The sequence below is a fragment of the Colias croceus genome, chromosome 21 (assembly GCF_905220415.1).
Source record: "Colias croceus chromosome 21, ilColCroc2.1".
Taxonomy (NCBI): domain Eukaryota; kingdom Metazoa; phylum Arthropoda; class Insecta; order Lepidoptera; family Pieridae; genus Colias; species Colias croceus.
In genome coordinates, this window is record NC_059557.1 from 227,537 (window position 1) to 255,122 (window position 27,586).

General features: G+C 33.1%; 2 protein-coding genes across 4 annotated transcripts in view; one reads left to right on the forward strand and one right to left on the reverse strand.

Annotated features, from left to right (window-relative positions):
• The window catches only part of LOC123701452 (prothoracicostatic peptides), a 55,868-nt gene that overhangs the window by 17,844 nt on the left and 10,438 nt on the right, over window positions 1-27,586 (reverse strand). The gene's annotated exons all lie outside the window — the stretch shown is intronic.
• The window catches only part of LOC123701459, a 44,056-nt gene continuing 18,958 nt past the window's right edge, over window positions 2,489-27,586 (forward strand). The window contains exons 1-2 of one of the 2 annotated variants that reach the window (XM_045648949.1): window positions 2,489-2,523; window positions 8,076-8,135. In XM_045648949.1, the coding sequence (XP_045504905.1) occupies window positions 8,093-8,135 (43 nt within the window). In that variant the 5' untranslated portion in view covers window positions 2,489-2,523; window positions 8,076-8,092. Of the gene's footprint in view, window positions 2,524-7,807; window positions 7,996-8,075; window positions 8,136-27,586 lie in introns of those variants that run through there. The other variant, XM_045648950.1, reaches the window with a different exon arrangement.

Below are 27,586 nucleotides of genomic sequence, written 5' to 3' on the forward strand. Positions count from 1 at the left end.
AGGTTTACCTACTTGTACGTCTTGTACATAAGTACGTTTTAGTTTAAATATTAGTTAATATTTTCGTGGACCTATTTTTAGTAGTAAATTATGAATATATTCAATTTTGGAACAGGATGTAGGTATCTGTGCTCAGACCGAGATGATTCAACGCATAAAGATGAATCAAGTGAACATGCATGTAAAATTGGTATTACATATACACAACAGCATACACAAATTTCATGTAAATATAGTCTAGATGTGCGTTCACCTTTAAGGCTTTGTCTCTAAATCCAGAAAGAAACTCTGTTACCAATATAAATTTACAAAGAATAGAAAAAATTCGATCACGAGGCGGCGGGTGATCGAATTTTTTCTATTCTTTGTAAATTTATATTTATAAAGCATTTGAATGCCATAAAACCTAAAATATAAATTCAACTCTGTTACCATTAAAATCAATTAGTTCCAATCATACCTACGACTTCAAAAAAGAGTTTTTGCTTTACGGCCTGTTTTTATGTATGTTACCTACCTCACAATATCGTTACATTAACATTTTTATCAAACTTACAAGAAATAATTATCATTAATTAATGTTAAAACTTTAGAAAATTAAACATGAAATGAATATTTTTTATGTTGTCGTGTGTATTAGGAATTAGTATACAAAATATAATGAATTTAGAAATAGATATATTATGAGTTCCTAACAAACACACTTTGAATGTTAATTACGTTTCAGCTGTGTTGTTTATGTAAATGGAGGAAATAATAACATTAAATCATAAGCAGTGATTATTATTACGTTTTAAACCTTATTGGTTCATGAATTTTTGTATATTTTTTCTCATGCAAAGCAAAACTTAGGTACCTAAAGTCTAGAATCTAAAAATTCTAAGGTTATGTGAAAAAAGGTTAATTTTATTTTTCCTAATATGATATTTTAATTGTATTTCACTTTCTCTTGTATAACGTATTTATTTAATTAAATTAGATCCACAAGATGTTTGTTAAGTGCCGTCTCTTTGACAGTATACTTAGTAAAACTTAGCGTAAGGGTCGTGTTACTTGGTCTACTTAACCAACTTATTAAGTAACCGATCACTGTTTGATGTCTAGATGTAATCTTGTTTTAGTATTTTATCGCAGTTTCATGGTATTTGATCTCTGCTTGGATGGCTTTTGGAATTAACTTCATTTAGTTAACTATTCAGTTTACATGTTGGATTTGTTTTAGAACTAACGCTTTCTCAAAAATCTATTTAATATTATAATCATGGCGTAAATCTCTGGTAGATATGTCTTAAAATCTTATAGAGCAGGAAAATAGCACAAATATCGGGGTGAATCACAAGTGTAATTAAATATTAGGTATACAGTTCTAGAGCCTGCGTTCATTGCAGTGAAGGTTCAGTATTTTTATTCCCTTTTAACAAACGTTTAACATCGCTTGTTTTCAATAGAACAAACAAAGGCAGCGTTACAAAGCATTCTTTATAAATAAGAAATGAAATAAAAGTGGAACTCTTCTCAAACCGCACTTTTTTAGCTGTTTGTATGCTTTATTCTGCAAAACACTTTATTGCTTTTATCTAACGAAATGTAAAGGCACGAGAGTACAAATGACTTCAATTTTGTTGTTGTGAAAAATATTATCATGTTATTTACTTTTTAAGAATAATGTGCAAATCTCAAAGCCCATTTGGTAGAGCAAAAGTAAATACTAAGTATTAATTATTTTAAAAACATATTCTATCAAATAAATAAACTAATCACATGTATAAGTGCGCTCCTTATAGTTTAAAGAAAATTACACTTAACAATATACTTTGCTAAAAGATGAAGAAAAAGAAAAAATCTAACACAAAAAAGAGCCATAGTTTCTGTTTTTCACTGATTTAGAGAAATCTTTTCTCATTTGTTTGAAGCTATTTTTGTATTCATTAACATACGCCAGTAAACATGTTCACAAAGCATTTCTCTAGCATTTACGTAGCTGTAGGATAGATTACAGCGCAAGAAAAAGAGACACAGACAAAGCGATCTCTGCGCCTTAATTAGCAGGAATACGCAACTAATATGTAACTTGAATAAATTTAATATTACTTCCAATAGAGATAAGAAATTAATTACGAGACTAAACGCGGTTTAAACTGAAATTTGATTATGAAATACGACGCATTAAGCCTGCTGTTTATTACATAATATTAGTATTTTTTAACTATTGATATTACATTATAGGAGCATACAAAATGAATCCATTACATTAAAATATTTTGAATGAATGAATAAACTTAGGTTCTTAATTATTGGTTTCGAACAGCAATTTCATTTGCATATCATAGTATAGCAACTTCTTTTTTCTTTACCTATTTATTAATTTAGAAAAAAGAAAGATAATTCATTGAAAGCTTGAAAGACAAACAGCTTCTTTAGATACCTTAAGGATAAAACACCTTGCTATAAAACTCAATATGATAGTCATATTTAAAGAGAGAGAACAGCCGAAAGTGGAGTGTTTGTGTGACTTGTTACCAGGTTTGGCTTTCACGTACATTACTTGAGCAAACAAACTTATTGATTCCATCTTGAATTACTCATTTTGCATGTATCGATGCCTACAGAACAGAACGTATACAATAATATGGGAAAGTAAGCGATATCTCTGAAATATTAAGGCAAAAAATATTAATTTGATAAAAAGTACAGTTGCTCCTAAAACTACCTTTTTTTAATGATTTTGTCTACCTTCTGATTTCATAATAATATATCAAAATAAAATTATATTCTATTTCAATACTTTTTTTTATTTACTAACGCTAAATGCTAGAAAATCTATTGTATTTAGTGTCTAATTAATAAACTTAATGAAAGACTCGACATCAGAACCTACTCTCTTAGATAGTGTTTGCTCTTTTTAGTCTCTTTCAGCGGAATAAGGGGAGCAGATCCTTGCTCATGTGTCGTATAAATATAAATGACCTCTAGTGACCCCGTGCCGTATTCCTTATAACTGACCTCATCAGTGAATAGTTCAGTGGGAAGTGGTGAACGCGTGACAATTTTCATGGTGTTTTATTACGTAAAAACTGCCTATAAATATTTTTGTTTGATAGTTAAGTTGATGTATTTTGATGTTATGCTCAGTTAATAAGGAGTGTGTTACTTTATTAGCATATAAGACAGACACTGATACTTTCAAATTTATAATATTTATCAGGCCTGCAAATTTCCATCTCTATATGACAATGCATAAAATAAATAAAAATGCATAAAACATGCTAAAACCTAACCAACCGAAATGCAGACTAATGTTTCCATTATCAAGTTAATATTACGATATTCCAGTATGGGTAAATCTACGTGTGCCATTTACTTCATACAAAGTTGATGTATAAGTAACAATTAATCACATCTAATCCTGCAGCAGCTGGAAGCGCGTTTGGACAAATCTCGGACAGGCTAATGGCCTGTTAATGGCCGATACTCAATTGATGAATTAATCATTCAATGGCACAAACAAAATACAACAACAAAATACAATTAATGATAACTAGGTTTCGCACGGTTTCGCGGACAGACCCGCGGGCACATTCTTTTCATTCTACTCTTTTGGAAGAGGCGCGCTGCCTCCTGACATACAGGTTTTTACCTAGTTTGGGAGTCAGAGACTTCAATATATCAACATGTAAAATCTTTTGTCAGTAAAGAATTTTTATTTTCATTCCAAATCTCCCATTTTAATATTAGTATGATTTGAGCGCTTCAAAAGTTATTTTTAGACAGATTCTTGGATTGGGTGTGATTTTAGACTGTTATGTTTGTAATTTGTATGTGATCTTATGTTAATATATTCTAACATCCTAATTATTATTTGAACTATTGCTAAAATCTTCTTGGTTGCAAGCTGGTTGCAAAATATTATGTTTATCAATTCTCAAGTATAGACTAGGTATAGTGGCTTATATATTATAGAGTACTTTTTTGCCAGAGCTTTATAACGCCAATAGATGTTTATCGTGACACATCACACAGTTACCTTTTGTAAATACTTAAAAATAATTCACTTATACATTTTGCCAACAAATCCATTTAATAAACTAAGAATTAATTCCAATAAAACGAAATTAAAAGCAAGCTACCAAATTTTATGAGTTTAGCTAGGGCTGTATTTTATACAAGCTTTCGATAAACGAAAGGGTTTATATTAAATTAAAAATGTTTAAGTTTAGTTTTTGTTATATTACTATTTCAAAAACTTTTATGCCTCCTTTTATTTTGTCATAATCTATGTTTATCTACTCTTATATAGGTATATTTTAATATAAATGCCATCAGAAAAGGATCTGGTCACATATTGTACAAATGACTGGTATTAAATCGATCATGATCTGTTTACAAAATATGACGCTCTGACCAAGACTTTTCGAAAACGTGACGTCACAAGACTATTACTATTATGAGCATATCCATCAAGGCAGATCACCGATTGTATTATGAATTATTATGAATATTCTAAGGTCATCATTATTATGTTGAATTGAGATGAAGTGCAGTGGAACGCGGCAAGTAGGTATGTACCAGGTTCTCCAAGACATTTAAAAATCTGTGTAGGTTACATGATTATGTACCTATTTATCATGATTCGATTCATGCAGAAATGTATAAAGAATCGTATATCCTGCATATGAAATTAAATTAGTTTGATATGAGAAAGACAACGGATATATATAGTGCATGTTAACACCTGAAGGCATTAATTTCGAAAGTCTACGACTTTTAGATTCATCGCAAAGTTTGACGGCTCCGGGCTCATCGATCAAAAGGAGTATTAATTAAACAGATAGAATGGGAAACCATCGAATAATGCGAATTTCATTTGAAACGACACGACGTCATTATGTATTATAATGAGTTTTGGACAGATTATGCTGTTGACAAAGTTTCGTCGAACGAGCGAATATCTTACGTTCGAATAGAATATGATAATAATGTATGTCCTGTAAGGTACTTAATACATAGTTTCAGTGTGGTTTACTGTGAACTTAGGAATAATTATAAAAAGAGTGTGAGTGACGATTTCTAATATTATTTGGTAGCTTTTTTAAATAATTTAATATGTTTTCATACCAACACACAGGTGTGGTCGAAGCGTGATGAAATATCGAGTAGAGTGCGACTTACCTGAAAAGAAACACAAAAAAAAATTATTAATATCATCTGAATTACACGTTTCTCTACACATTAGTTTGCAATACAGTAAGAATGAGATGCTTTTGTTGGAAAATTTTATATAAATTTTTCAAATGAAGTCCTTAAAATAATAAATTCGATAGCTATTATGAAAACATTTACATAATTTAAGATACTTAGTAATAGGTCTACTTTAAAATTCGACTATGTAATAGATTAATGAGGTGCGCCAAGTCTTCATAAAATTAAAATGTTCTATTTAAAATTATAATATTTAATTGCAATTGAAATTCAATAGCTGATCTGTAAACTATAAAGATGATTTTTATTAGACTCAGTCATCTACATCAACATTTACGAGTTCGTAAGTATCAATTGTGACCTAAATAGTTAAATACTCTTATAATTAATATTAATTATTTCGTGAAAAAATAAAAAATGACATAACATAATAAATCAATAAAATACATTTTTGATATTTGTGGCTTTATATAAGGCATATGGGAAGTAATAGTATGTTAATATCGTGAGAAAGCACCGCTGTTACACTAACCTAGGCCAAGTTCTAAGGAGTGAATCGATATCTTTGAATTAGTTAAACTTATTGATTTCTATACAATTCGTTTACATAAGAAATTCTTCAGGAATTTTTAAAAGATAACAAGTCATTTACATTGAACAAAGTTACACTCACAATGCGAAAATTTTGTCGCATAAGAAATGTTACGTTTAAACGCTAAAATTTGTTGACGTTGTATGAATATAATATATCAAACGTGTTGTAGTTTGAATTTTAATTTGAACGTATTTTGAATGTACCTCTGCCTAATTAATGTATTAACTTGATAAGAAATCAAAACCAGGTACAAAGACAATTAACAAGTGAAAGTATTTATGTCGCAGATTGAAAAAAGCGAGCACATATACACAATCGTACATTTGTACTACCTTGGTAAAGCATATGATTGCTAATCGCTGCGAATGTGACATCTGTAAGTATTCCAAATGACCAACTCATCCAACAAAATATTAAACTATAAGTTATAAATAACTCATGTATGAAGACTGAAAGTGCTAAAAGTTCTAAAGGTTCCAACAATCAAACTCAAAACTCAAAAACTTAAATATTCACATCCACGAACTTTTTTTTATTAAAATTTAACATAATCCTCATTGCCACGAAGTCGGGTAAACATTCGACTTATAGCAGTTTAGCAATATTGTACAGTTAATAGTTGAGATCTCCGTTGGGGCTCAGCTTAGGGGTGATTATGAGTCGGGCAGAAAGGCTCACAATTCTGGAATGTTTGAGTTGCCGCGGCCGAAAATTACCCTTCTCGTGATACTTTGGGAGTTTACCGCTCGATTTTAATCTCAGCATTTTAAATTTTAATCTAGGACCATGTTTTGTTTTTCTAAAGGCTAATTAGTTATCGGTGTGTAGTTAGTATTATGAATGTATTGGAGCTTTTAATTTAAAAAAAAAGGGAACGAAAAAAATACGGTATCCGTATCACGATTTTATAGGTTATATACCCAGTACTTAATTTGCTTTTTTATGTATGTTAAAGAGAAAATAATTTTCCTTACATTTTTGTCTAACGTCTGTGTACGTACCTAAATGAAGGTTTTAACACTTTGAAAAGTTATATCAAAATTGCACCGTTCGTAAAGGAAAATAATTTGCAGTATAGAACCGAATGGGTTATTAAGCTTTTATGCTGAAGGTCTATTTTGTAGAGATTTTTATGTTTCTTTTAAGATCATGTTCGTGCCAGTTGATAGTTTATTATGTTGTGTTAAGATGAAGCCGCAGACAATTTTAATAAAATATTTACAGCCGATATTTCATTTGGTTTATAAGAACTAATTATCTTTAGGGCACAGATTTTGTGCGATGATAAAATGTGTTAAAAGTTTATGTTTTTAATTTCATGAAATTTATTATTATGGAATTCATTTTCTTTTAGAATATGTGGACAACTCACGTGATGAAATTTTAATCATTTCACATATTTTTATGTGAATCTGGATATCCCAATTAATAAACAAGTCAATAAATACAATTACTTTTATAAGTAAAATGATAAACACACGGAAAACTCGTTTTATTACATTTATCACTGAAATGAAAAATGCAATGTAGATATGCGCGGGAACAACCCGTTTGTTGTCAAATGACATTAATGTGACTTTATAAAGCGCGGGAATATTGTTGCGTCTGTCAGTTATCTGTGCAGAATATTGTACGGTGTTGGAAAACAGGTGATATATTATTTTTCTTTTTTTTTAATACAATAAGGTCATATGTCAACTTTAAAAACATTAACTAGTCGATAATTTTGGTCTGGCCTTAATTTTATTTTTTAACGCCCAAGAATATTATATTAATTTGAAAAAATAATACATATGGTTTATTTAAATATCGAGTTAAATGTACCTAGCATTCATTCGATTCAGACTAACTAGACATTTTATTCAATAATCCTATAATTTAAGAAATTAAAACAGTGAATTAATAAATTATTCTAATACTTCATTTATATCTACAAGTTATAGAAATGAAAGTATTTATACGTCGGAGTGAGCGGTAATAAGCGAGATTACGAGCCGCCGCGGTAATGCGATTGTATTCCAACTTATTACCAACGTTGGAATCAGATTTCTGCTCATTTCTCACAAATTCAACACAGTTTAGTTTAGTTTTGGTCTAAAAATGTAAAAATAACGATTCTCTCTTGTAATGTAGACAGGAAGGATATCAAGAAATATAACGCTTTTAAATTTTCATATACCTACACATTTCGTAATCTGTTGGTAAATAGTCAAAAAAATAAAAACACAACACAGGGTAGGTATAGATGTCTTTTTTCTAAATCGTAACTTAATTTTTTCAGATTGAACCGTACACAAAATGGCGCTGAAGTTTTTCATCATGTTGGGAATTGTAGCTATCGGTAAGTTATTATTTTAAATATTCGAAAGTATTTCTTAAGCGTCTATAGTCAGACTTGTTTTGCATATTTTCCGCTATAAAAACACATAACAATATAATAACTCATACGAGGAAATTAATGAAAAGCCTAGTTAATAAAAAATCGTCAGTTTGAAGTTTCTGTTACATTTTAATACAAAAATGAATAAATCCGCCTGCATGTCAATTGAGTGAACTTAAATTAACGACATAAAGAATGTTTACCTACCGTCAACTTCTGATGGTTCCGAAATTTTACCTCCAATTAGATTATAATATTATCACATATTAACAAAATTCAATATTATTTTAACCTTCATATTTTTGTACATTCTAAATTCAAACGCATCAGCCAGTAATATTTTATTTTTATTTTAAAAATATCCAGTGTTACCAACTGAATAAATCGAGTGTTGCCAACCTAATAAATGTATTGTGTATGCCCTGTGTGTATGCCTAATAAAGAAATACGTGACACACGGCAAACACCGGTAAGCGCGCTGAGCGGTTTCGTCGCACGCACCGGATTATGCCGTGTGTAGTAATTGCCTGCTCTATTAAATCAGTTTGTTTTAGATTTTATGAATAAACATGCGCTGATCAATATTTATTGGATATTATTGAGCGTGATTTAATGTTATTTATGAGCTAATTAACTCAAACAAAAATCATTTTGCTTTCATAATCAATGTTCTTCGTTCAACTTGACAAAAGGAAATTAATATTTGATTAATCATCGAAATAAAGTAGGTTATTAATATTATAATGAAAACCAAAACGTCCTAGTCCAAAATCGATCCTTATTAATTAAATTCCAAAAAATGTACAACGAGGTTTAAACCAAAAGTTCAACCGTTTTGTTGAAGTTTTAAATAAAATCGGGTTTATTTGACCGTGAATTTCCAAGGGTGTACACACACAGTACACATGCAGGCACACGCTTTATTTTATCACGGCCAGTTGACAAACACGCGTGTAAATAAAACAGTTAAACAAATACTTTATGGAGGCCAAATTCCGGGTCCTTTACTGGCTTTAGTGCAGCCCCTGTTGAAAAATATTCTGCGAGTATGTAGGTACCTAGTTTATATTATACCTATCTGAAGCAGTTTTTAAACAATTTTGCTATTTTAACATTTAAAGCTCAGTTTAAAAGGTATTTTTCTTAAATGAAAAAGTTTTGTCTGGAGTTGTTCATTTAAAAAAAGGGAATCCTCTCTTAAACAACAAAGAGCTGAAAGATTGTTTAAAATGTCCCATCTACTTAATGTTATCCAAATTCATTTTCAAAGGTCATCTTTTTAATTATTCTCCCGTCTTTGTTATTTAAAATTTATTATCTATGTTAAATATAGTCGTTTTAATTATTATCTATAAACAGTTTGTCAATGAGCTGTCAAGCTGACAGTTTGCGATGGCGTCACTTGACAAGGGACTATCTTGGCTGATAATATCATCTTAATAGGATTGTATTAATTGAGCTAAGGTTCATTTAAGAATACACAATAAACGTTCTTAATAATAGGATGTTTATTAATTTCGTTTCAGGTCAATTTAAAAGCTTTTGTCTGCTTAATCGCAACTATTTAATACCAAATTCTCAAATACGGTACTTAAGACATTCAGTAAGGCTATATTTAAAGCGTCGCTTAATTTTTTATGAGAGGGTAATTTACTAAAATATAATTAAACCGGTTAATCGTTATTTCGTTATTAATAATTTTAAATGTTTTTTCAAATTGAAGTGTTTAACGAAAAACATTTCATTTGTTCACGTGTAAATCGTTTATTTCTCAAAATATAATAATCAAACATGTCAAACATTGAAGTGCCTTGACTGTTAATTACAGAAATGCTGGTGTTATAATATTTAAAGCGTATAATCTCTTAATCTGTCAATCGCCGCTGTATGTAAGGTTGAGTTTACATTGTTTTATAAACTAAAAAAAATATTAAATTGTAGCTACGAACATTTCGTAGCTTGAAGCTACGTAGCTACGAATTATTCGTAAACTAAAAGCTATTGTAATGGCGAAGAATGTGTTGACAATGTACCTAAGTACACTAAGTAGTTCTTATTATTTCCGTTATTTTTGTTATTATAACTACATTACATACATATAACTACAGTACATTAAAAGTATGTTATACGAGAATGGCATAATCCTATCAGTATATATTTTTGGTTCTATTGAGAAAAAATAATTAAACGTCGTATCATTTTCATTCCGAATTAAGTCAATGTGTATATTTCTGGTTGTACGCCTTTCAACTTTTTACCACTTATCGCTATAGCCAAGCTATAATCGCTTCCGCGGATATACGACCGCGACCTAACAACTTATCGGCCGACGTTATTAAACTGTCGCTGTCGTCAAGGTATCGACGATCTTTCATTAAAAACTCTTCCTACAACCATTTTTCATCTTAGAGACAATGATTGCCTAAATTTTGAAAGAATATTTTTTACTGAAATGCCGTCTTTTTGTTCGTAAATATTCATTTATTCTGTGTTGCTTGTGTATACTGAACGTATACCTCTTTAAGTGTTTTCATATTTTGTGTACACTTTTATCTCTAAAGGAAATAAGAAATAGACATCTACAGTTTGTATTTTTTGCGTAAAAGCGTTGCCTGTAGGAATAGATTCACCTAATAAAGAATATTATCTCCCATTTGTAACACGCCCGCGTAAAAACGGAATTGAAAATACCTAGCTGTATGACAAAGTGGTTAAATCTTGAAAAAGTTAATAAAAAATATTGCTAAAACATTATAATATTAATGTGTAATTTTTAACCGACTTCTTAAATAATTAATACATAAGATTGAATGAATACGAAAATTGGAACATATTTAAACTTAATTTAGGTAATTTTTTATTAGAGTGACAATTAATAAATTAAATTGACTTGATTAATTTTAAATATTATAACGACTTTTTTCCATACACAAATGTATTAAATATTCTCAAGTGCAGTTTATTTAATAACATCACTTATACCTAAATACATAGTCCACCGTATTCTCTAGACGATAATATGACAATGGACGTTTTTCTAATTTAAAACTTGTTAATGTTGGGAACATCGCAGACGTGTCACGTCATTAATCATAGCACCATCTAAACGATGTACTTGCATCATTAGTGAGCGGGAAATTTTTATTGTTTTTTTAACCGACTTCAAAAAAAGGAGGAGGTTATCAATTCGGCCGGTATGTTTTTTTTATGTATGTACACCGATTACTCCGAGGTTTCTGAACCGATTTACGTGATTCTTTTTTTGTTCGACGCGGGATGGTGTCGAATTGGTCCAATAAAAATTTCATTCGGATAGGCCCAGTAGTTTTTATTTTATGAGCATTTTTGTCTGTATTTGTAAATGTTGCAAGTGCAAGTTTGAAGTCGGTTGTTTTCACTTGTTTTTAGGAAAATGTGAGTTTTATAGTTCTGGAGATTATTTATAACTTTGTATTTTTAACAATTTACTGTAACTTTGTCGTCTGTTCGAAAAATTATTAATGATGCTTTTTTCAATAATTAAACTCAAACTCAAACTTAAACTCTAACATTTATGTATTCAATTAGACTTCTTTTAGAAGTAGTATCTACTACTACTTCTAAAAGAAGTCTAATGAAGTAGTGTATAATAAATAAGACTGATCGATATTTGTGGTATACCTAGGTACTGTAAAAGTAGTGTATATGTATACCTACTAGTATACAGGTATAAATAGTATATAATAGCTATAATAAAAGCGTGAATGCATTGAGCTTGTTTGCGATTGTCAAGTTTTCTCGTTACCAAGCGCTTTGGAGCGTGTGACGTGACAACTACGTGCTATATACCTACCTGTGCAAATCGATCACATTTTACAAAGATATCTTTAGGAAAGAAAGCTGCAATTATTATACTTTTCTGATCTATTGTTTATGGAATCGATCACTTGTGGTGAGTAACAAAAATTATTGTTATTTGCCAGTTTAATTGCCAAAATATTTGAATGGAAAACTCGTTCAATGTTGTCTGACCGAATTTATTGTAATACATCCCTCTATTTATTTATTTATTAAAGCTCATTAGCAGCTGAATATCGATAAAATTACATAAAAAATACACAAAAATATACAACATGATGGACAACCAATAAAAAATGAGCACTGCATGCACTATAAAAATACGTTATACGTACTCTATCTTCATTTTTCCACAAACGCTGAATAAGTTACACTTGAATATGCCACTATTTGTTTAAAAGTATTAGTTACATCATGGTTACATCATAGTTGAAAATCCAAAAGTATGTGAAGCATCTAAAATTGCCCTCGCAAGCTTAGATCATCTCGCAAGCATGATATAAAACTGACGAAAGTATTTTACATAAAGTATTTTTATTAAATACACGCGTAAGTTACAATAAATACGGTAACTAAAAAGTTTGGGAATTTCGCTTGATGTGTGTGGGTTGCTAGAATGTGCGGTGGAACAAAAGTTTAAAGTTTAAACGCTTTGTATTCGCGCTCCGTACGCATCAATCACAATCGCATAACCCATTAGGTTGTTATTTGTTTCATTTTAAACAAAACTAGCCGTTTCATCGCGTATTGTTAACATTGTGCAGCCCAAATATAGACTTCGATGATTTGGATAACAACAAATGTTTATGTAATGTGGAATTAATAATCCAACTTAGGTAATATTGAAACATATTAATAGAATTTTGCTTAGATCATTAATTAAGTAATTTTGGGATAATTCTCTAATACCTAATACATAAATAGCTGGTTAGTAAATTTGAATTCATTTTGGACAACATATTCATGATTTTAATCTTTGTATGAAAAATGTTCAGAACAAAATGTCAAATGTGTAACATCGCAAAAAAATGTAAAAAAATCAAATGTTGAATACAGGACGTGTATAATAAAATAACATTTTACATAAATAAAAATTCACGTCCATTTCTCATAATTCCCACGAAAGTTCAACCCGTCAAACTTTCATAGCGCTTTTGAAAAGAATCCGAAAGGCTTCAACCCACAACTTATAAGCAGCTTATAAGTCACTTTCACTTTGCAGAAGATAAACAAAAGTGAAGTATTCCGGCCCTCATTAGGCAGTCGTTACCTTTCACCGTTTTACCGCATTCGCTCGACGAACCATAAAAGCTAAATTGGAACTTTTTATAAAAAAACTTCCACCCGTTTCTGTTTTGGGATGTATTGATTTAATATGGAAACGAAGATAATTTGAAGGGTTCCAAAGGGTAATTAGTATTAATTTCAATTCGATAATATCGTAACGACTAATTATTGATTTGAATAAGATAAGTCACAAAAAATTATATTCAAAAAAACGGGGTCAAAATAAAAACAGCTTACTAAGCAATAAAATAAGGTATTATTTAGGTATAATATTAAAAAAAGTAATAAAATTTCATAGATAAGGATCATTTAAGGGATCATTCATAAATCAATTTTTTTAATCTAAACCATACCGTAGATTTAAAAGATTACCTAGCTTAGATTTAAAAATTAAATTAAAATAAAAATTCGAAATCAGAGATGTTCAATAATAAATTAATTTATATTGGGTTAAAAATTACTTTATATTAATATGTAAAATAAAAATACAAAATTATTTTTTTTTATAAAAGTTATATCAAAGCACCAGGTAAAATATAATAGAATTTCAGAACTGGCAACAAACAGCGCTATTGTGTTAATCTGTGGCAAATGTAGTTTAAAACGTTTGCGAAAGTTTGGCGGGAACTATCCCCAACTCAGTTCCCCGCGGCATTCTGTGACGCTTCATTACTACACACTTAAGTATTTTAAACGATTTAAGTTTGTGGAAAATTCTGGAGACTTCTATACGTATGCTAATTAAGAACAGTTGCTATTTAAAAGTTTCTGTGTTGTTAGGAAAAGTGTATTTTTATTATTATTGTATATGCCACTTGAGAAACAACTGTATAAGACATATTTATTTTAAAGACTAAATTAATATTTAAAAATTCAAATACTAAATGGTTTCAATGTTAGAAAGGTTCGTGTTTTTTTATTTTATTCCTGACTGGTTGAACTGTGGTTTTTGCCGAAATCCATGTGAGTAATACCTAATTCTTATATTTTTTACCTAATTATTTTTAAGTACATACCTACTTAATCTAATACCGTTTACAATGCGATAAATAGTAAGATACTTAGTATAAATTTTGCACGTACGCGAAAATGCTAAGTTTAGTTAGGTCTATTTTCAAGCCATTGTCCATTCGTTTAAAAATGGAATCCGAAATGGCGCGTCGCTCGGCACAGCACTAAATAAACTTGAAAAAACGTCAGCCAATGAATAATTGTCGAGACTCGAGAGTTAGTTAATGTTTTACAGGCCGCGCGGGTCCGCGATAATTTGGACCTTGTTTTTTCAATTTACGCAAAACGCTGATATATCGAGTTTAAATTTGATTTACTGAAACCCGCTGACCTGAGTGTGTTAAATAGAAAACGTGTTGTTGAAAAAGTTTGTTCACTTGTAATTTTACGTGTTTTTGTTTATCGTGTGAAATTGTAGATTCTTTACTTTACACTTACAGGGAATTTTTAATTACACATATCAAATACAAAAATATATTACACTGTATTACACAATACCATTACGTAGGAATGAATACTTATATCTATATTGTTTTCATTTTTTCGTAGATATTTGATTGCCTCATAATTTGAAAATAATAATATGGGAATTTTCTGTGGTTTTTTATCCAACCCTTCCTCGGAGGAGGCAGGGTTGGTGTATGGCATGGTGGGAGATTTTCTTGCAACTTATAGCGCTAGCTCCTAGGAGTTCTCATTGTTTTATTTAGAAATGTTAATTGTTATGTGTCTAGTTTGTAAGTTGTTTGTTGCAATGGGGCTGCCATGAACATTTGTTCAAAAGCCCAGAAATATATGATTAAAAAAAAAAAAAAAATTGAAAATAATATATTTTTAAGCTATTGGGCGGGCGGGCGGTATTGCATAGCTTCTATCGCGGGCCTTGAGCGCGGGGACCGAATCGAGAAATTCCGTAACGAAAAAACCTCACGCTCCCCACTCCGACGGGCGGAGGTGTGGCTTGAAGGCATAGCATGCAATAGCTTTACCGCGGCAGTCCCCGAGTGCCACACGTCGTTTTTTTATAAATTTTCCTTTCGACCTAAGGGACCAAAATATATTAACCTTATGAAAAATGTTTTACATAATATTTGAAATAATCACAAGAATAATTAATGAGCCTTATTTATTCAAGGCGAGAACTTCTTGAGGTGATATTATATGGCAATATTAATGAAACCTCATTCTTTATGCTAAACTTTCAACCTGTGTGATATTTCATCTTTTGTAATAGACTAGCTGTTCGCCCCAGCTCCGCCTAGGTAGATGTTTCTATTTTTTTAAAAATCACATCGCATTAGTTATTAATTATTATCATTATCAAAGCGAACATAAAGCCCAGAAATAAAAAAATATTAATGTAGTGTAACGAACAGGACTTTATAGTTTTGATAGAGATTAGTTGCAGATTTAGGATTATATTTATTATTAGATTTCATTATCTGAAATATGACTTTTTTACATTGATGGTCATCACTATAATAAGAAGCTTAAACACCATTATAATACAATAAAAGAATAATTATAAAGGTAATAACTTGGTAATAAACCCATATTCTGTGCCATATTTCCAGAAATATCTTCGCAGATTTGATACACGTGATTTCGTATAGTTTGAATTACGAGAACAAACGCGTGCATTTAATCCCAAACACGTGTTTTTGAAGTTCAATTATTCACAATACTTCACTGATAATAATTATCTATAGTGGCAAAACAAAAACTTATAAACCGTAAAAGGAGATGTTTTCTATCGCAATGATATCGTTATTTGTAGCAATCGTGTAAAGTTTCAAGTTTATATTAATTATAGTTTTATCACAGTATTACGATATTATTGTGGTTTTATCATTTGCGTTGAAATGTACATTATTTAGTTCTATTTTAAATATACATAATACAGTAGGTATTTATCTATATTAAATGTAGCGCGTTCCTGTATAAAAATTTTAAGATTTACACCCTTAAAAATGTTATAGCATAACGGCCTATGGATTAAGGACGTATTTACAAATTGACGCGCATCAATTTTAGGTATTGAGTCTTACTACTACACGTGCACGGCTCACACACACATCGAAATGCGCGAAGCGGCGAAATTATGAGTAAACTGACACGACTTGATAATTGAGCTTATTTTTATTGCTATGTTTTTTTTTAACTTTACTTTGATTTGTAAAGTTTGTAACGTTGAATGGTCACAAAAGTAGATACCATTTATCTAATTTCATTGGACAGTGATTGTTTGGTAAACAAGTACTTGCCGAAGTGTACTTCGAAGACTGGTACTGGAACTCATAGACGAGTGGAGCTAGGTGTGCCGAGTTTGGGCTCGTTTTGTTAGTAATGTTGAGACCTTACCTCCAGACTTGATGGAATGACCTGCAGGTGTACTTCGAAGACTGCTACTGGAACTAATAGACGAGTAGAGCTAGGTGTGCCGAGTTTGGGCTCGTTTTGTTAGTTATGTTGAGACCTTACCTCCGGACTTGATGGAGTGACCTGCAGGTGTACTTCGAAGACTGCTACTGGAACTAAAAGACGAGTAGAGCTAGGTGTGCCGAGTTTGGGCTCGTTTTATTAGTTATGTTGAGACCTTACCTCCGGACTTGATGGAATGACCTGCAGGTGTACTTCGAAGACTGCTACTAGAACTAAAAGATGGTTACTGGTTAGAGCTAGGTGTGCCGAGTTTGGGCTCATTTTGTTAGTTATGTTGAGACCTTACCTCCGGACTTGATGGAGTGACCTGCAGGTGCATTTACAAAATATGTTTTATTAATTAATGTAATAATATAGTGTCGACTTATAAAAATACTACAGGTTTGCCGGCAGCTTCGCCTGCATCATTTTTAAATTTAACCCAAATTCGGCGCCATTTTGAAATTCTTTGTTAATTGACCGATTTCGTTCAAAATCGATATCTGAGGATCCTTAGGATCACAAAACAGGAAACTGTTACAAAAATTTGAAAAAGTCAACGCCATTTTGAAATTTTCTGTTATTGTACCGATTTCGTTCAAAATCGATATCTGAGGCTCCCTGGGATCGCAAAACAGGAAACTGGTACCAAAATTTTAAAAAGTCAGCGCCATTTTGAAATTCTTTGTTATTGTACCGATTTCGTTCAAAATCGATATCTGAGGATCCTTAGGATCACAAAACAGGAAACTGTTACCAAAATTGAAAAAAAGTCAACGCCATTTTGAAATTTTCTGTTATTGTACCGATTTCGTTCAAAATCGATATCTGAGGCTCCCTGGGATCGCAAAACAGGAAACTGGTACCAAAATTTTTAAAAGTCAGCGCCATTTTGAAATTCTTTGTTATTGTACCGATTTCGTTCAAAATCGATATCTGAGGCTCCCTGGGATCGCAAAACAGGAAACTGGTACCAAAATTTTTAAAAGTCAGCGCCATTTTGAATTTTTTTGTTATTGTAGCGATTTCGTTCCAAATCGATATCTGAGGATCCTTAGGATCACAAAACAGGAAACTGTTACCAAAATTGAAAAAAAGTCAACGCCATTTTGAAATTTTCTGTTATTGTACCGATTGCCTGCTGGTCTCTGCGCCTGGATCTCAGATTTTCTGAGAGACCGGTCGCTTCGGGTAGTCGTCGACGGCTGCTCGTCCGACCAAATGGCTATAAATGCCGGAGTCCCTCAGGGATCAGTTCTCTCCGCAACACTCTTCCTGCTATACATCAACGATCTGCTGAAACCCGGTATCTATGGGTACGCAGACGATAGCACTGTTGTGGAGAGATATGTATCCAGCGCGCGAGCCAGTACGGCACAAATTCAGTCTCTACGGGAGGCGATGGTCGATCGCATGAACTTGTCCTTACAGGCGGTCTCCGACTGGGGCGATGCCAATCTGGTCAAGTTCAATGCGTCTAAGACCCAGGCGTGTCTGTTCTCCGCTAAACGGAGTCCATTCCACCTGACTCCGAATTTCCAAGGTGTGTCCGTGCAGATAACTAACCACCTCGAGCTTCTTGGTATCACCTTAACGCCTACTCTGAACTTTGGTTCCTTCATTGAATCTAAAGCCCAAGTTGCCTCAAAAAAGCTTGGAATTCTGGCGAAGGTGAGACAGTATTTCAGCCCGGGACAGTTGCTCAACCTTTATCAAGCACAAGTCCGATCGTGCATGGAATACTGTTCTCACCTCTGGGACGGTTCCGCCAAGTACCAGCTGGAGGCGCTTGAGGCGATAGAGAGGCGTGCCAAGAGGCTCATAAACGACAATGACCTAGTAGGCAAAAAGCTCCAGAGCCTCGGTCACCGCCGCAGAGTGGCCAGCTTATCGGTCTTCTATCGGATACACTTTGGAGAGTGCGCTGCGGAACTGCACGATCTCGTTCCGCCATCCCCGTTCTTCCATCGATCGTCGAGGCGCACAGATTCTAGGCATCGCCATATGGTGGACGTTCCATGTACCCGGACTAAGCGGTTCGGTTCCACATTCTTTATCCGAACCGCGAGGGACTGGAACATGCTTCCTGAGTCTGTGTTCCCCGACGAGTACAATATGGGGGTCTTCAAGCGTAGAGTGAACAGGTACCTTCTAGGGAAGCGCGTTCCATCTTAGACCGCATCTCAGCTTAACATCAGGCGAGATTGTGGTCAAGCGCTTCCCTATTACCAATAAAAAAAAAAAAAAAAAAAAAAGATTTCGTTCAAAATCGATATCTGAGGCTCCCTGGGATCGCAAAACAGGAAACTGGTACCAAAATTTTAAAAAGTCAGCGCCATTTTGAAATTCTTTGTTATTGTACCGATTTCGTTCAAAATCGATATCTGAGGATCCTTAGGATCACAAAACAGGAAACTGTTACCAAAATTGAAAAAAAGACAACGTCATTTTGAAATTTTCTGTTATTGTACCGATTTCGTTCAAAATCGATATCTGAGGATCCTTAGGATCACAAAACAGGAAACTGTTACCAAAATTGAAAAAAAGTCAACGCCATTTTGAAATTTTCTGTTATTGTACCGATTGCCTGCTGGTCTCTGCGCCTGGATCTCAGATTTTCTGAGAGACCGGTCGCTTCGGGTAGTCGTCGACGGCTGCTCGTCCGACCAAATGGCTATAAATGCCGGAGTCCCTCAGGGATCAGTTCTCTCCGCAACACTCTTCCTGCTACACATCAACGATCTGCTGAAACCCGGTATCTATGGGTACGCAGACGATAGCACTGTTGTGGAGAGATATGTATCCAGCGCGCGAGCCAGTACGGCACAAATTCAGTCTCTACGGGAGGCGATGGTCGATCGCATGAACTTGTCCTTACAGGCGGTCTCCGACTGGGGCGATGCCAATCTGGTCAAGTTCAATGCGTCTAAGACCCAGGCGTGTCTGTTCTCCGCTAAACGGAGTCCATTCCACCTGACTCCGAATTTCCAAGGTGTGTCCGTGCCGATAACTAACCACCTCGAGCTTCTTGGTATCACCTTAACGCCTACTCTGAACTTTGGTTCCTTCATTGAATCTAAAGCCCAAGTTGCCTCAAAAAAGCTTGGAATTCTGGCGAAGGTGAGACAGTATTTCAGCCCGGGACAGTTGCTCAACCTTTATCAAGCACAAGTCCGATCGTGCATGGAATACTGTTCTCACCTCTGGGACGGTTCCGCCAAGTACCAGCTGGAGGCGCTTGAGGCGATAGAGAGGCGTGCCAAGAGGCTCATAAACGACAATGACCTAGTAGGCAAAAAGCTCCAGAGCCTCGGTCACCGCCGCAGAGTGGCCAGCTTATCGGTCTTCTATCGGATACACTTTGGAGAGTGCGCTGCGGAACTGCACGATCTCGTTCCGCCATCCCCGTTCTTCCATCGATCGTCGAGGCGCACAGATTCTAGGCATCGCCATATGGTGGACGTTCCATGTACCCGGACTAAGCGGTTCGGTTCCACATTCTTTATCCGAACCGCGAGGGACTGGAACATGCTTCCTGAGTCTGTGTTCCCCGACGAGTACAATATGGGGGTCTTCAAGCGTAGAGTGAACAGGTACCTTCTAGGGAAGCGCGTTCCATCTTAGACCGCATCTCAGCTTAACATCAGGCGAGATTGTGGTCAAGCGCTTCCCTATTACCAATAAAAAAAAAAAAAAAAAAAAAAAGATTTCGTTCAAAATCGATATCTGAGGCTCCCTGGGATCGCAAAACAGGAAACTGGTACCAAAATTTTAAAAAGTCAGCGCCATTTTGAAATTCTTTGTTATTGTACCGATTTCGTTCAAAATCGATATCTGAGGATCCTTAGGATCACAAAACAGGAAACTGTTACCAAAATTGAAAAAAAGACAACGTCATTTTGAAATTTTCTGTTATTGTACCGATTTCGTTCAAAATCGATATCTGAGACTCCCTGGGATCACAAAATAGGAAAATTGTACCGAAATTTAAAAAATTCGGCGCCATTTTGAAATTCTTTGTTAATTGACATATTTCGTTCAAAATCGATACCTGAGGATCCTTAGGATCAAACTCAGCTCTGCTGGTTACGCTGGCAGAAAGATTCGACAGTTAACTGACATAGAAACTGCAAGAATTGTATATTTTGCTTCTTTACCAGCTGAATTTATTAAATTTTGGTACCAGTTTCCTATTTTGCGATCGTAGATCCTCAGATATCGATTTTGAAGGAAATCGGTACAACAAAGAATTTCAAAATGGCGCTGATTTTTTAAAATTTTGGTACCAGTTTCCGGTTTTGTGATCCTAGAGATCTTTAGATATCGATTTTGAACGAAATCAGTACAATAACAAAAATTTCAAAATGGCGTTGACTTTTTTTCAATTTTGGTAACAGTTTCCTGTTTTGTGATCCTAAGGATCCTCAGATATCGATTTTGAACGAAATCGGTACAATAACAAAAAAATCAAAATGGCGTTGACTTTTTTAAATTTCGGTACCATTTTCCTGTTTTGTGATCCCAGGGAGCCTCAGATATCGATTTTGAACGAAATCGGTACAATAACAGAAAATTTCAAAATGGCGTTGACTTTTTTTCAATTTTGGTAACAGTTTCCTGTTTTGTGATCCTAAGGATCCTCAGATATCGATTTGGAACGAAATCGCTACAATAACAAAAAAATTCATAATGGCGCTGACTTTTTAAAATTTTGGTACCAGTTTCCTGTTTTGCGATCCCAGGGAGTCTCAGATATCGATTTTGAGCGAAATCGGTACAATAACAACGAATTTCAAAATGGCGCTGGCTTTTTAAATATTGGTACCAGTTACCTGTTTTGCGATCCTAGGGATCCTTAGATATTGATTTTGAACGAAATCGGTACAATAACAAAGAATTTCAAAATGGCGCTGACTTTTAAAAATTTTGGTACCAGTTTCCTGTTTTGCGATCCCAGGGAGCCTCAGATATCGATTTTGAACGAAATCGGTACAATAACAGAAAATTTCAAAATGGCGTTGACTTTTTTTTCAATTTTGGTAACAGTTTCCTGTTTTGTGATCCTAAGGATCCTCAGATATCGATTTTGAACGAAATCGGTATAATAACAAAGAATTTCAAAATGGCGCTGACTTTTTAAAATTTTGGTACCAGTTTCCTGTTTTGCGATCCCAGGGAGCCTCAGATATCGATTTTGAACGAAATCGGTACAATAACAGAAAATTTCAAAATGGCGTTGACTTTTTCAAATTTTTGTAACAGTTTCCTGTTTTGTGATCCTAAGGATCCTCAGATATCGATTTTGAACGAAATCGGTCAATTAACAAAGAATTTCAAAATGGCGCCGAATTTGGGTTAAATTTAAAAATGATGCAGGCGAAGCTGCCGGCAAACCTGTAGTATTTTTATGAGTCGACACTATATTATTACATTAATTAACCCCTCAGCTGTCGCGGCGCGCCGCCTCAAAAAGGTGCTGTCTGTCGGGCAAATTCGAGCTTACGGCGCTGATTTGCCGATTTTTTTCGATATTAAAATTTGTGATATAAACTTTAACCTGTGAGACTCTTGTAAATTTTGATGCTAACTAGATAACCAAACTTTATATTAGTTACCTTACTTACTCCCTGGCATGCTTATTTTACTTATTAGAAGCATTTTTTCCCACACATTTTGAATAAATGTTACACTGTAAAGAAAAATACTCATAAAAAAATAATATCAAGGTATTTTAGATTTTTATTTTTGTATTTTCATACTAGAATAGACAATCTTTTGAGTGAATATAACAAAAACATAGGTTTATTTAATAAAAATTCGAGAAAGTTGATTATGAATATCATCGTTTACGCATGAGCATAAGCGGGCGCGATCTCCAATCATGTTCATACAAATACAGACTTTACAGGGTGCTCCAAAATGACAACATTTCAAAATTTTTTGCTACTTGTTTTTATTTTTATTTTAATCAAAACTAGATAAAAACTAACAGTAATTTTTACTTTTTGGAAATATTTAGGTTTTTATTAATGTTTAAAAATCGTCTTATTCCTAAATGACGTTATTCTTATAGTGAGCTTTGTTCTAACGTCTGTATGTATAACGTCTGCACATGTCTAATTTATTTTCTCTTAAAATTTGCATTTAAGAAAATATTTTTTGTGGTAACAATAGCATTATGAAGAAATGCTTTTTTTTTCTTTCATGCTCTTAATTATTATCTATACATATAGTAAATCTGTAGAAGGGTCAATTCTGTACATTGAAAATATTGAAAATATTAATAGCAGGGGTGCTATGTTACTGGATCGATACCAAGCCCAAATATGTGATTAAAAAAATTATTGTCTGTCTGTCTGTCTGTATGTGAAGGCATCACGTGAAAACTAAGGTTTCGGTTTCGATGAAACTTGGTATAATTATACCTTATTATCCTGGGCGTAAAATAGGATACTTTTTATCCCGGAAAAATACGTAGAAAAAAAATCTTAATTTTTTCCGTGCGGACGGAGTCGCGGGCGGAAGCTAGTAATCGTATAATATGAAATGTTGTCCAACTACAAATCGAAAGGCACTGTATCCATTCAGAAAAATGTCTAAGCTGTACAAATGTGAAATCTACATTTAATTATACCATAACTTAATTATAAACCGTTACATTTAATTTATAAATCAAAAATTTACGGAAATTTGAGTTTGAAACATTTTTTATAAAATACAGCTTATGTAAAGGATAAAAATCAATAAACTTAAAGATTCAGAATAAATAAACAATTACATATAAATGATATTATACATCTAAATGTTATACTTATCATTCTAAAAATCAACAAATAATAGGAATCAGAAAACATACTAAATGAAAATCATTATATTATGTCCCTAGTTGTATAGAAGAAAGAATCGTATCATATTATTGTTTTATTAAAAAAATGAACGTTATGCCTTAATAAAATTAACGCTCCCAATCCTATTTATGCATATATAACTTAGCCACGCGTTACTCAAATAATTTTGTCCGTGGGCTAAATTAGCTTATGAGTAAATAAATAGTACAGAGATTCTTAAAAAAATATCAATCATCTAACGGGTTGAAATAATAGGTAAGTACTTAAATAAATTTTATTTAACTGATAGCACTATAAAAAATTGTTATGAAGCTTTGTGTCTGTAATATTTATATACTCATGTGGTTGTAATGTGTGATGTTGACGCCAACATTGGCCAATTAATAGGAATATTTGCAACTTAGCACAAATAACGTCGAACAGAACGAACTTGTTCATTATTTCTTGTAATATATCGAACACAACGACCGCCTTGAGACGACGATTTATTACCACGAGGTTCCACTTGAATTTGATCAGGAAAGTGATGAAAGCTATCCAATCTAGTTTTTATTTTACTTCAATACATGCAGTATTTCCAAGCATATTGTAATTAAGATATAAACTAATCGGTAAAATTGTATTAAAATCGGTTCAGTAGTTTAGTCCTAACTACTAAGTCCGTAGTACACAAACGGCATGGAACTTAAAAATATTTTGATTGGAATAAAATAAAACGTAATGTGTAGAATTTCATGAAGAATCCTGGTATCAGGAATTAAAAGCTGCAAATTCCCAGACACTGATCGTGTAAGTATTATTATCTGTTCATTTGACAAAGTATACAGAGTTATATTTTCTTGATTTCAAATACTGTTACGTCCTATTGTTAAAGTAAGCCTTGGAGTGTCTTGTCTTCCATTGCCACAAGGATCGTTGTTCCATTTAAAATATCAAGGTGGAAGTTTATTTAGGGTTACCTAACAAATAAGTAATTATTGATTATGTAGTTTTAGACAGCAATGTGATATCTTCAAATAAAAAAATTGCATTCTTCTTCTGTGTAATAGAAGCAGTTTTGACACCAAAAATACAATAATTGTTATCGCTAGTCATTTACAAAATGAGAGGATAGATTTATATTTTCAGGCGTACTGCAAATGATGCATTTAATTCGTTTTATTAAATTTGTAATGTTCCAAGGCTATTTAAAGTCATGAATGCAAAAAAATAATCGTCTTCAGACAGCGATCTACATCTATAACGTTCTGCCTACGAATGTACTACATATAGTACATATGAATAAAAAACTCGCACACCGAGGGCTCCGAACAAACCAATTTTTTATTATGTTGTAACTCTTAAATTTTATGATTTTCGAAATTATTCCTCAATCTGCGCTATAAGAGCTTATTTTACCCCAATTTCAAAACTCTACGTACACGGGAAGTACCCTGTAGGTGTCGATTCCCTTGCTAATGTCGAAATTTGCGAAAATTTGCAGCATAAACGGCTGTATCTTTTGATTGCGTTGGTTTATAAGTTTGATTTTTTCGCAGCTTCAATCGACTCAAGTAATCAATATAAATTTCAGTTAAATGTCACATTACGCGCTCCTTATAAAATGGGTCTTGACAGACAGACAGACAGATGGGCAGATGGGATGGACAGACGTAATCTTATTAGGGTTCTGGACCCTTAAAAACCAAACCCTTTGGGATGCAGCCGTTAATACTGCAATTTTTAGCAAATTTTGACATTTGCAAGGCAATCAAAACCGACAGGGTACTTCCCAAGTACATAAAATCTGTAATTGCCATTTACAAATAAAAAAAGTACTTAATAATTTCAACTTTCAACTAATATGAACGCCTACGTGTATTAACTTGATATTCACATTTAAAACTCAGATTTACAATTTAAAAGATACCTACAGCATAATAAAAAAAATAAGTTTGTACGAAGCCCTCGGTGCGCGAGTCCGACTCGCACTTGGCCGGCTTTTTATTTTTTCTGAAACTTAAGGTTCCCCAATAAATAATAATATGTTGTATTTGTATGAAGGTAAGAATATGTTGTACAATTAAAGTGTTAAATTTCTTTTTGAGTTTGTCCTACACAAATTACATAGTATCACTTTGTCCTATATATAGGTCATAGTGAAAACCATTGTTCCCTTGTTCATTGTTGTTTGTAGGTTTTTTTACTATTTTTCCAGCATTGTATACACTTTTAACCATCTAATATATATAAATCTCGTGTCACAATGTTTGTCCTCAATGGACTCCTAAACCACGTAACCGATTATAATAAAATTTGCACACCATGTGCAGTTCGATCCAACTTGAGAGATAGGATAGTTTAAAGCTCAAATCGTTTTAGAGAAAGCGGGCGAAGCCGCGGGCGGTTAGCTAGTAATATACTAAAACTAAAAGAATTAAGAAAGAAAATGTGTCTCTGGAATTTTTTCCTAAGCAGGTTACGGACTATAATTTTTGTAGTTGATTATGTATATCGTTTTTAACCTGAGGACAATTATAAATACCACAAAAACGATACCTTTCAATATAAACAAAACATATTATCATGTACATTTTATTTTGTATGAAAATGAAAAATTTAATTGAAGACGAAATTTAAAAAATAGTGACGTTGAATTTGTGAACATCCTGTATGCGGATTTTACGGGGAAATTATTGTCGGTTTTGATTTGAAAACGAAATATCTCTAAAATGGAACACAGTATCAAATTTTGAATTATATCATTAAAATCTTCATAAAATTTCTCGTAAAATGATGTAAAGAACAAATACAATATGTAAAAAAAAATATGATTTACCAGGGGTCAAAAACTAAGCAACGTACAGTTAAGTGATAGATACATTTTTGAAACCATTATTTATGGTATAATTGTTGGTAATTTTCATTATTTCGGCACATAAACATTAGGTTATATAGTCAATAATAATAAAAAGACCAATAAATAATTACCGTTTTTCAACTTTCCGCAAAATTTTACATTTTGTAAAACTTTAAAAGTTAAAAGTTACTCGACTAAAGTATGACATAATTACTGTTATATTTCGAATATTTATCGGTCAAATTATTATTGGATGGACTTTAAATATTCAGTAATTCATAAGCTATCAACTAAATAGTCGTTTATGCAGATTTGAACTATATTTGCGTTACAATGAGCCAATTTCCAACCGGCGGTGATTTGGCACAGATCTGTGCCCCGACAGACTACGGGTACAAAATTTTTGGCACAGATCTGTGTTCCGACAGACGAGGGTTTAATAAAACATATTTTGTAAATGCACCTGCAGGTCACTCCATCAAGTCCGGAGGTAAGGTCTCAACATAACTAACAAAATGAGCCCAAACTCGGCACACCTAGCTCTAACCATCTTTTAGTTCCAGTAGCAGTCTTCGAAGTACACCTGCAGGTCATTCCATCAAGTCCGGAGGTAAGGTCTCAACATAACTAATAAAACGAGCCCAAACTCGGCACACCTAGCTCTACTCGTCTTTTAGTTCCAGTAGCAGTCTTCGAAGTACACCTGCAGGTCACTCCATCAAGTCCGGAGGTAAGGTCTCAACATAACTAACAAAACGAGCCCAAACTCGGCACACCTAGCTCTACTCGTCTATTAGTTCCAGTAGCAGTCTTCGAAGTACACATGCAGGTCACTCCATCAAGTCAGAAACTAAATATGAAATTTATAATCCCATAAGTATGAAAAACTATAAATAAAATCTTTCCTTGGTGTGCCTTGGTTGTCGGTGCAGAATGCGTCAATGATCAAGTTTATTAGGTCAAATATTTTGTATACGTACAGCGATCTTTTCGTAAACGAGGAGCTGCCTACAAGCGTCACAGCGTCTACTCACAAAGGCGTCCGAGCGCCGACTAAATTACTAAAATATTTCATTACAAATTTTTGTACAATAAATCAAGATAGTGTCAAATAAAATAACCCTTATTTCCATGCAATAAGTATCACGCGTTACAGTTAAATATGTGAA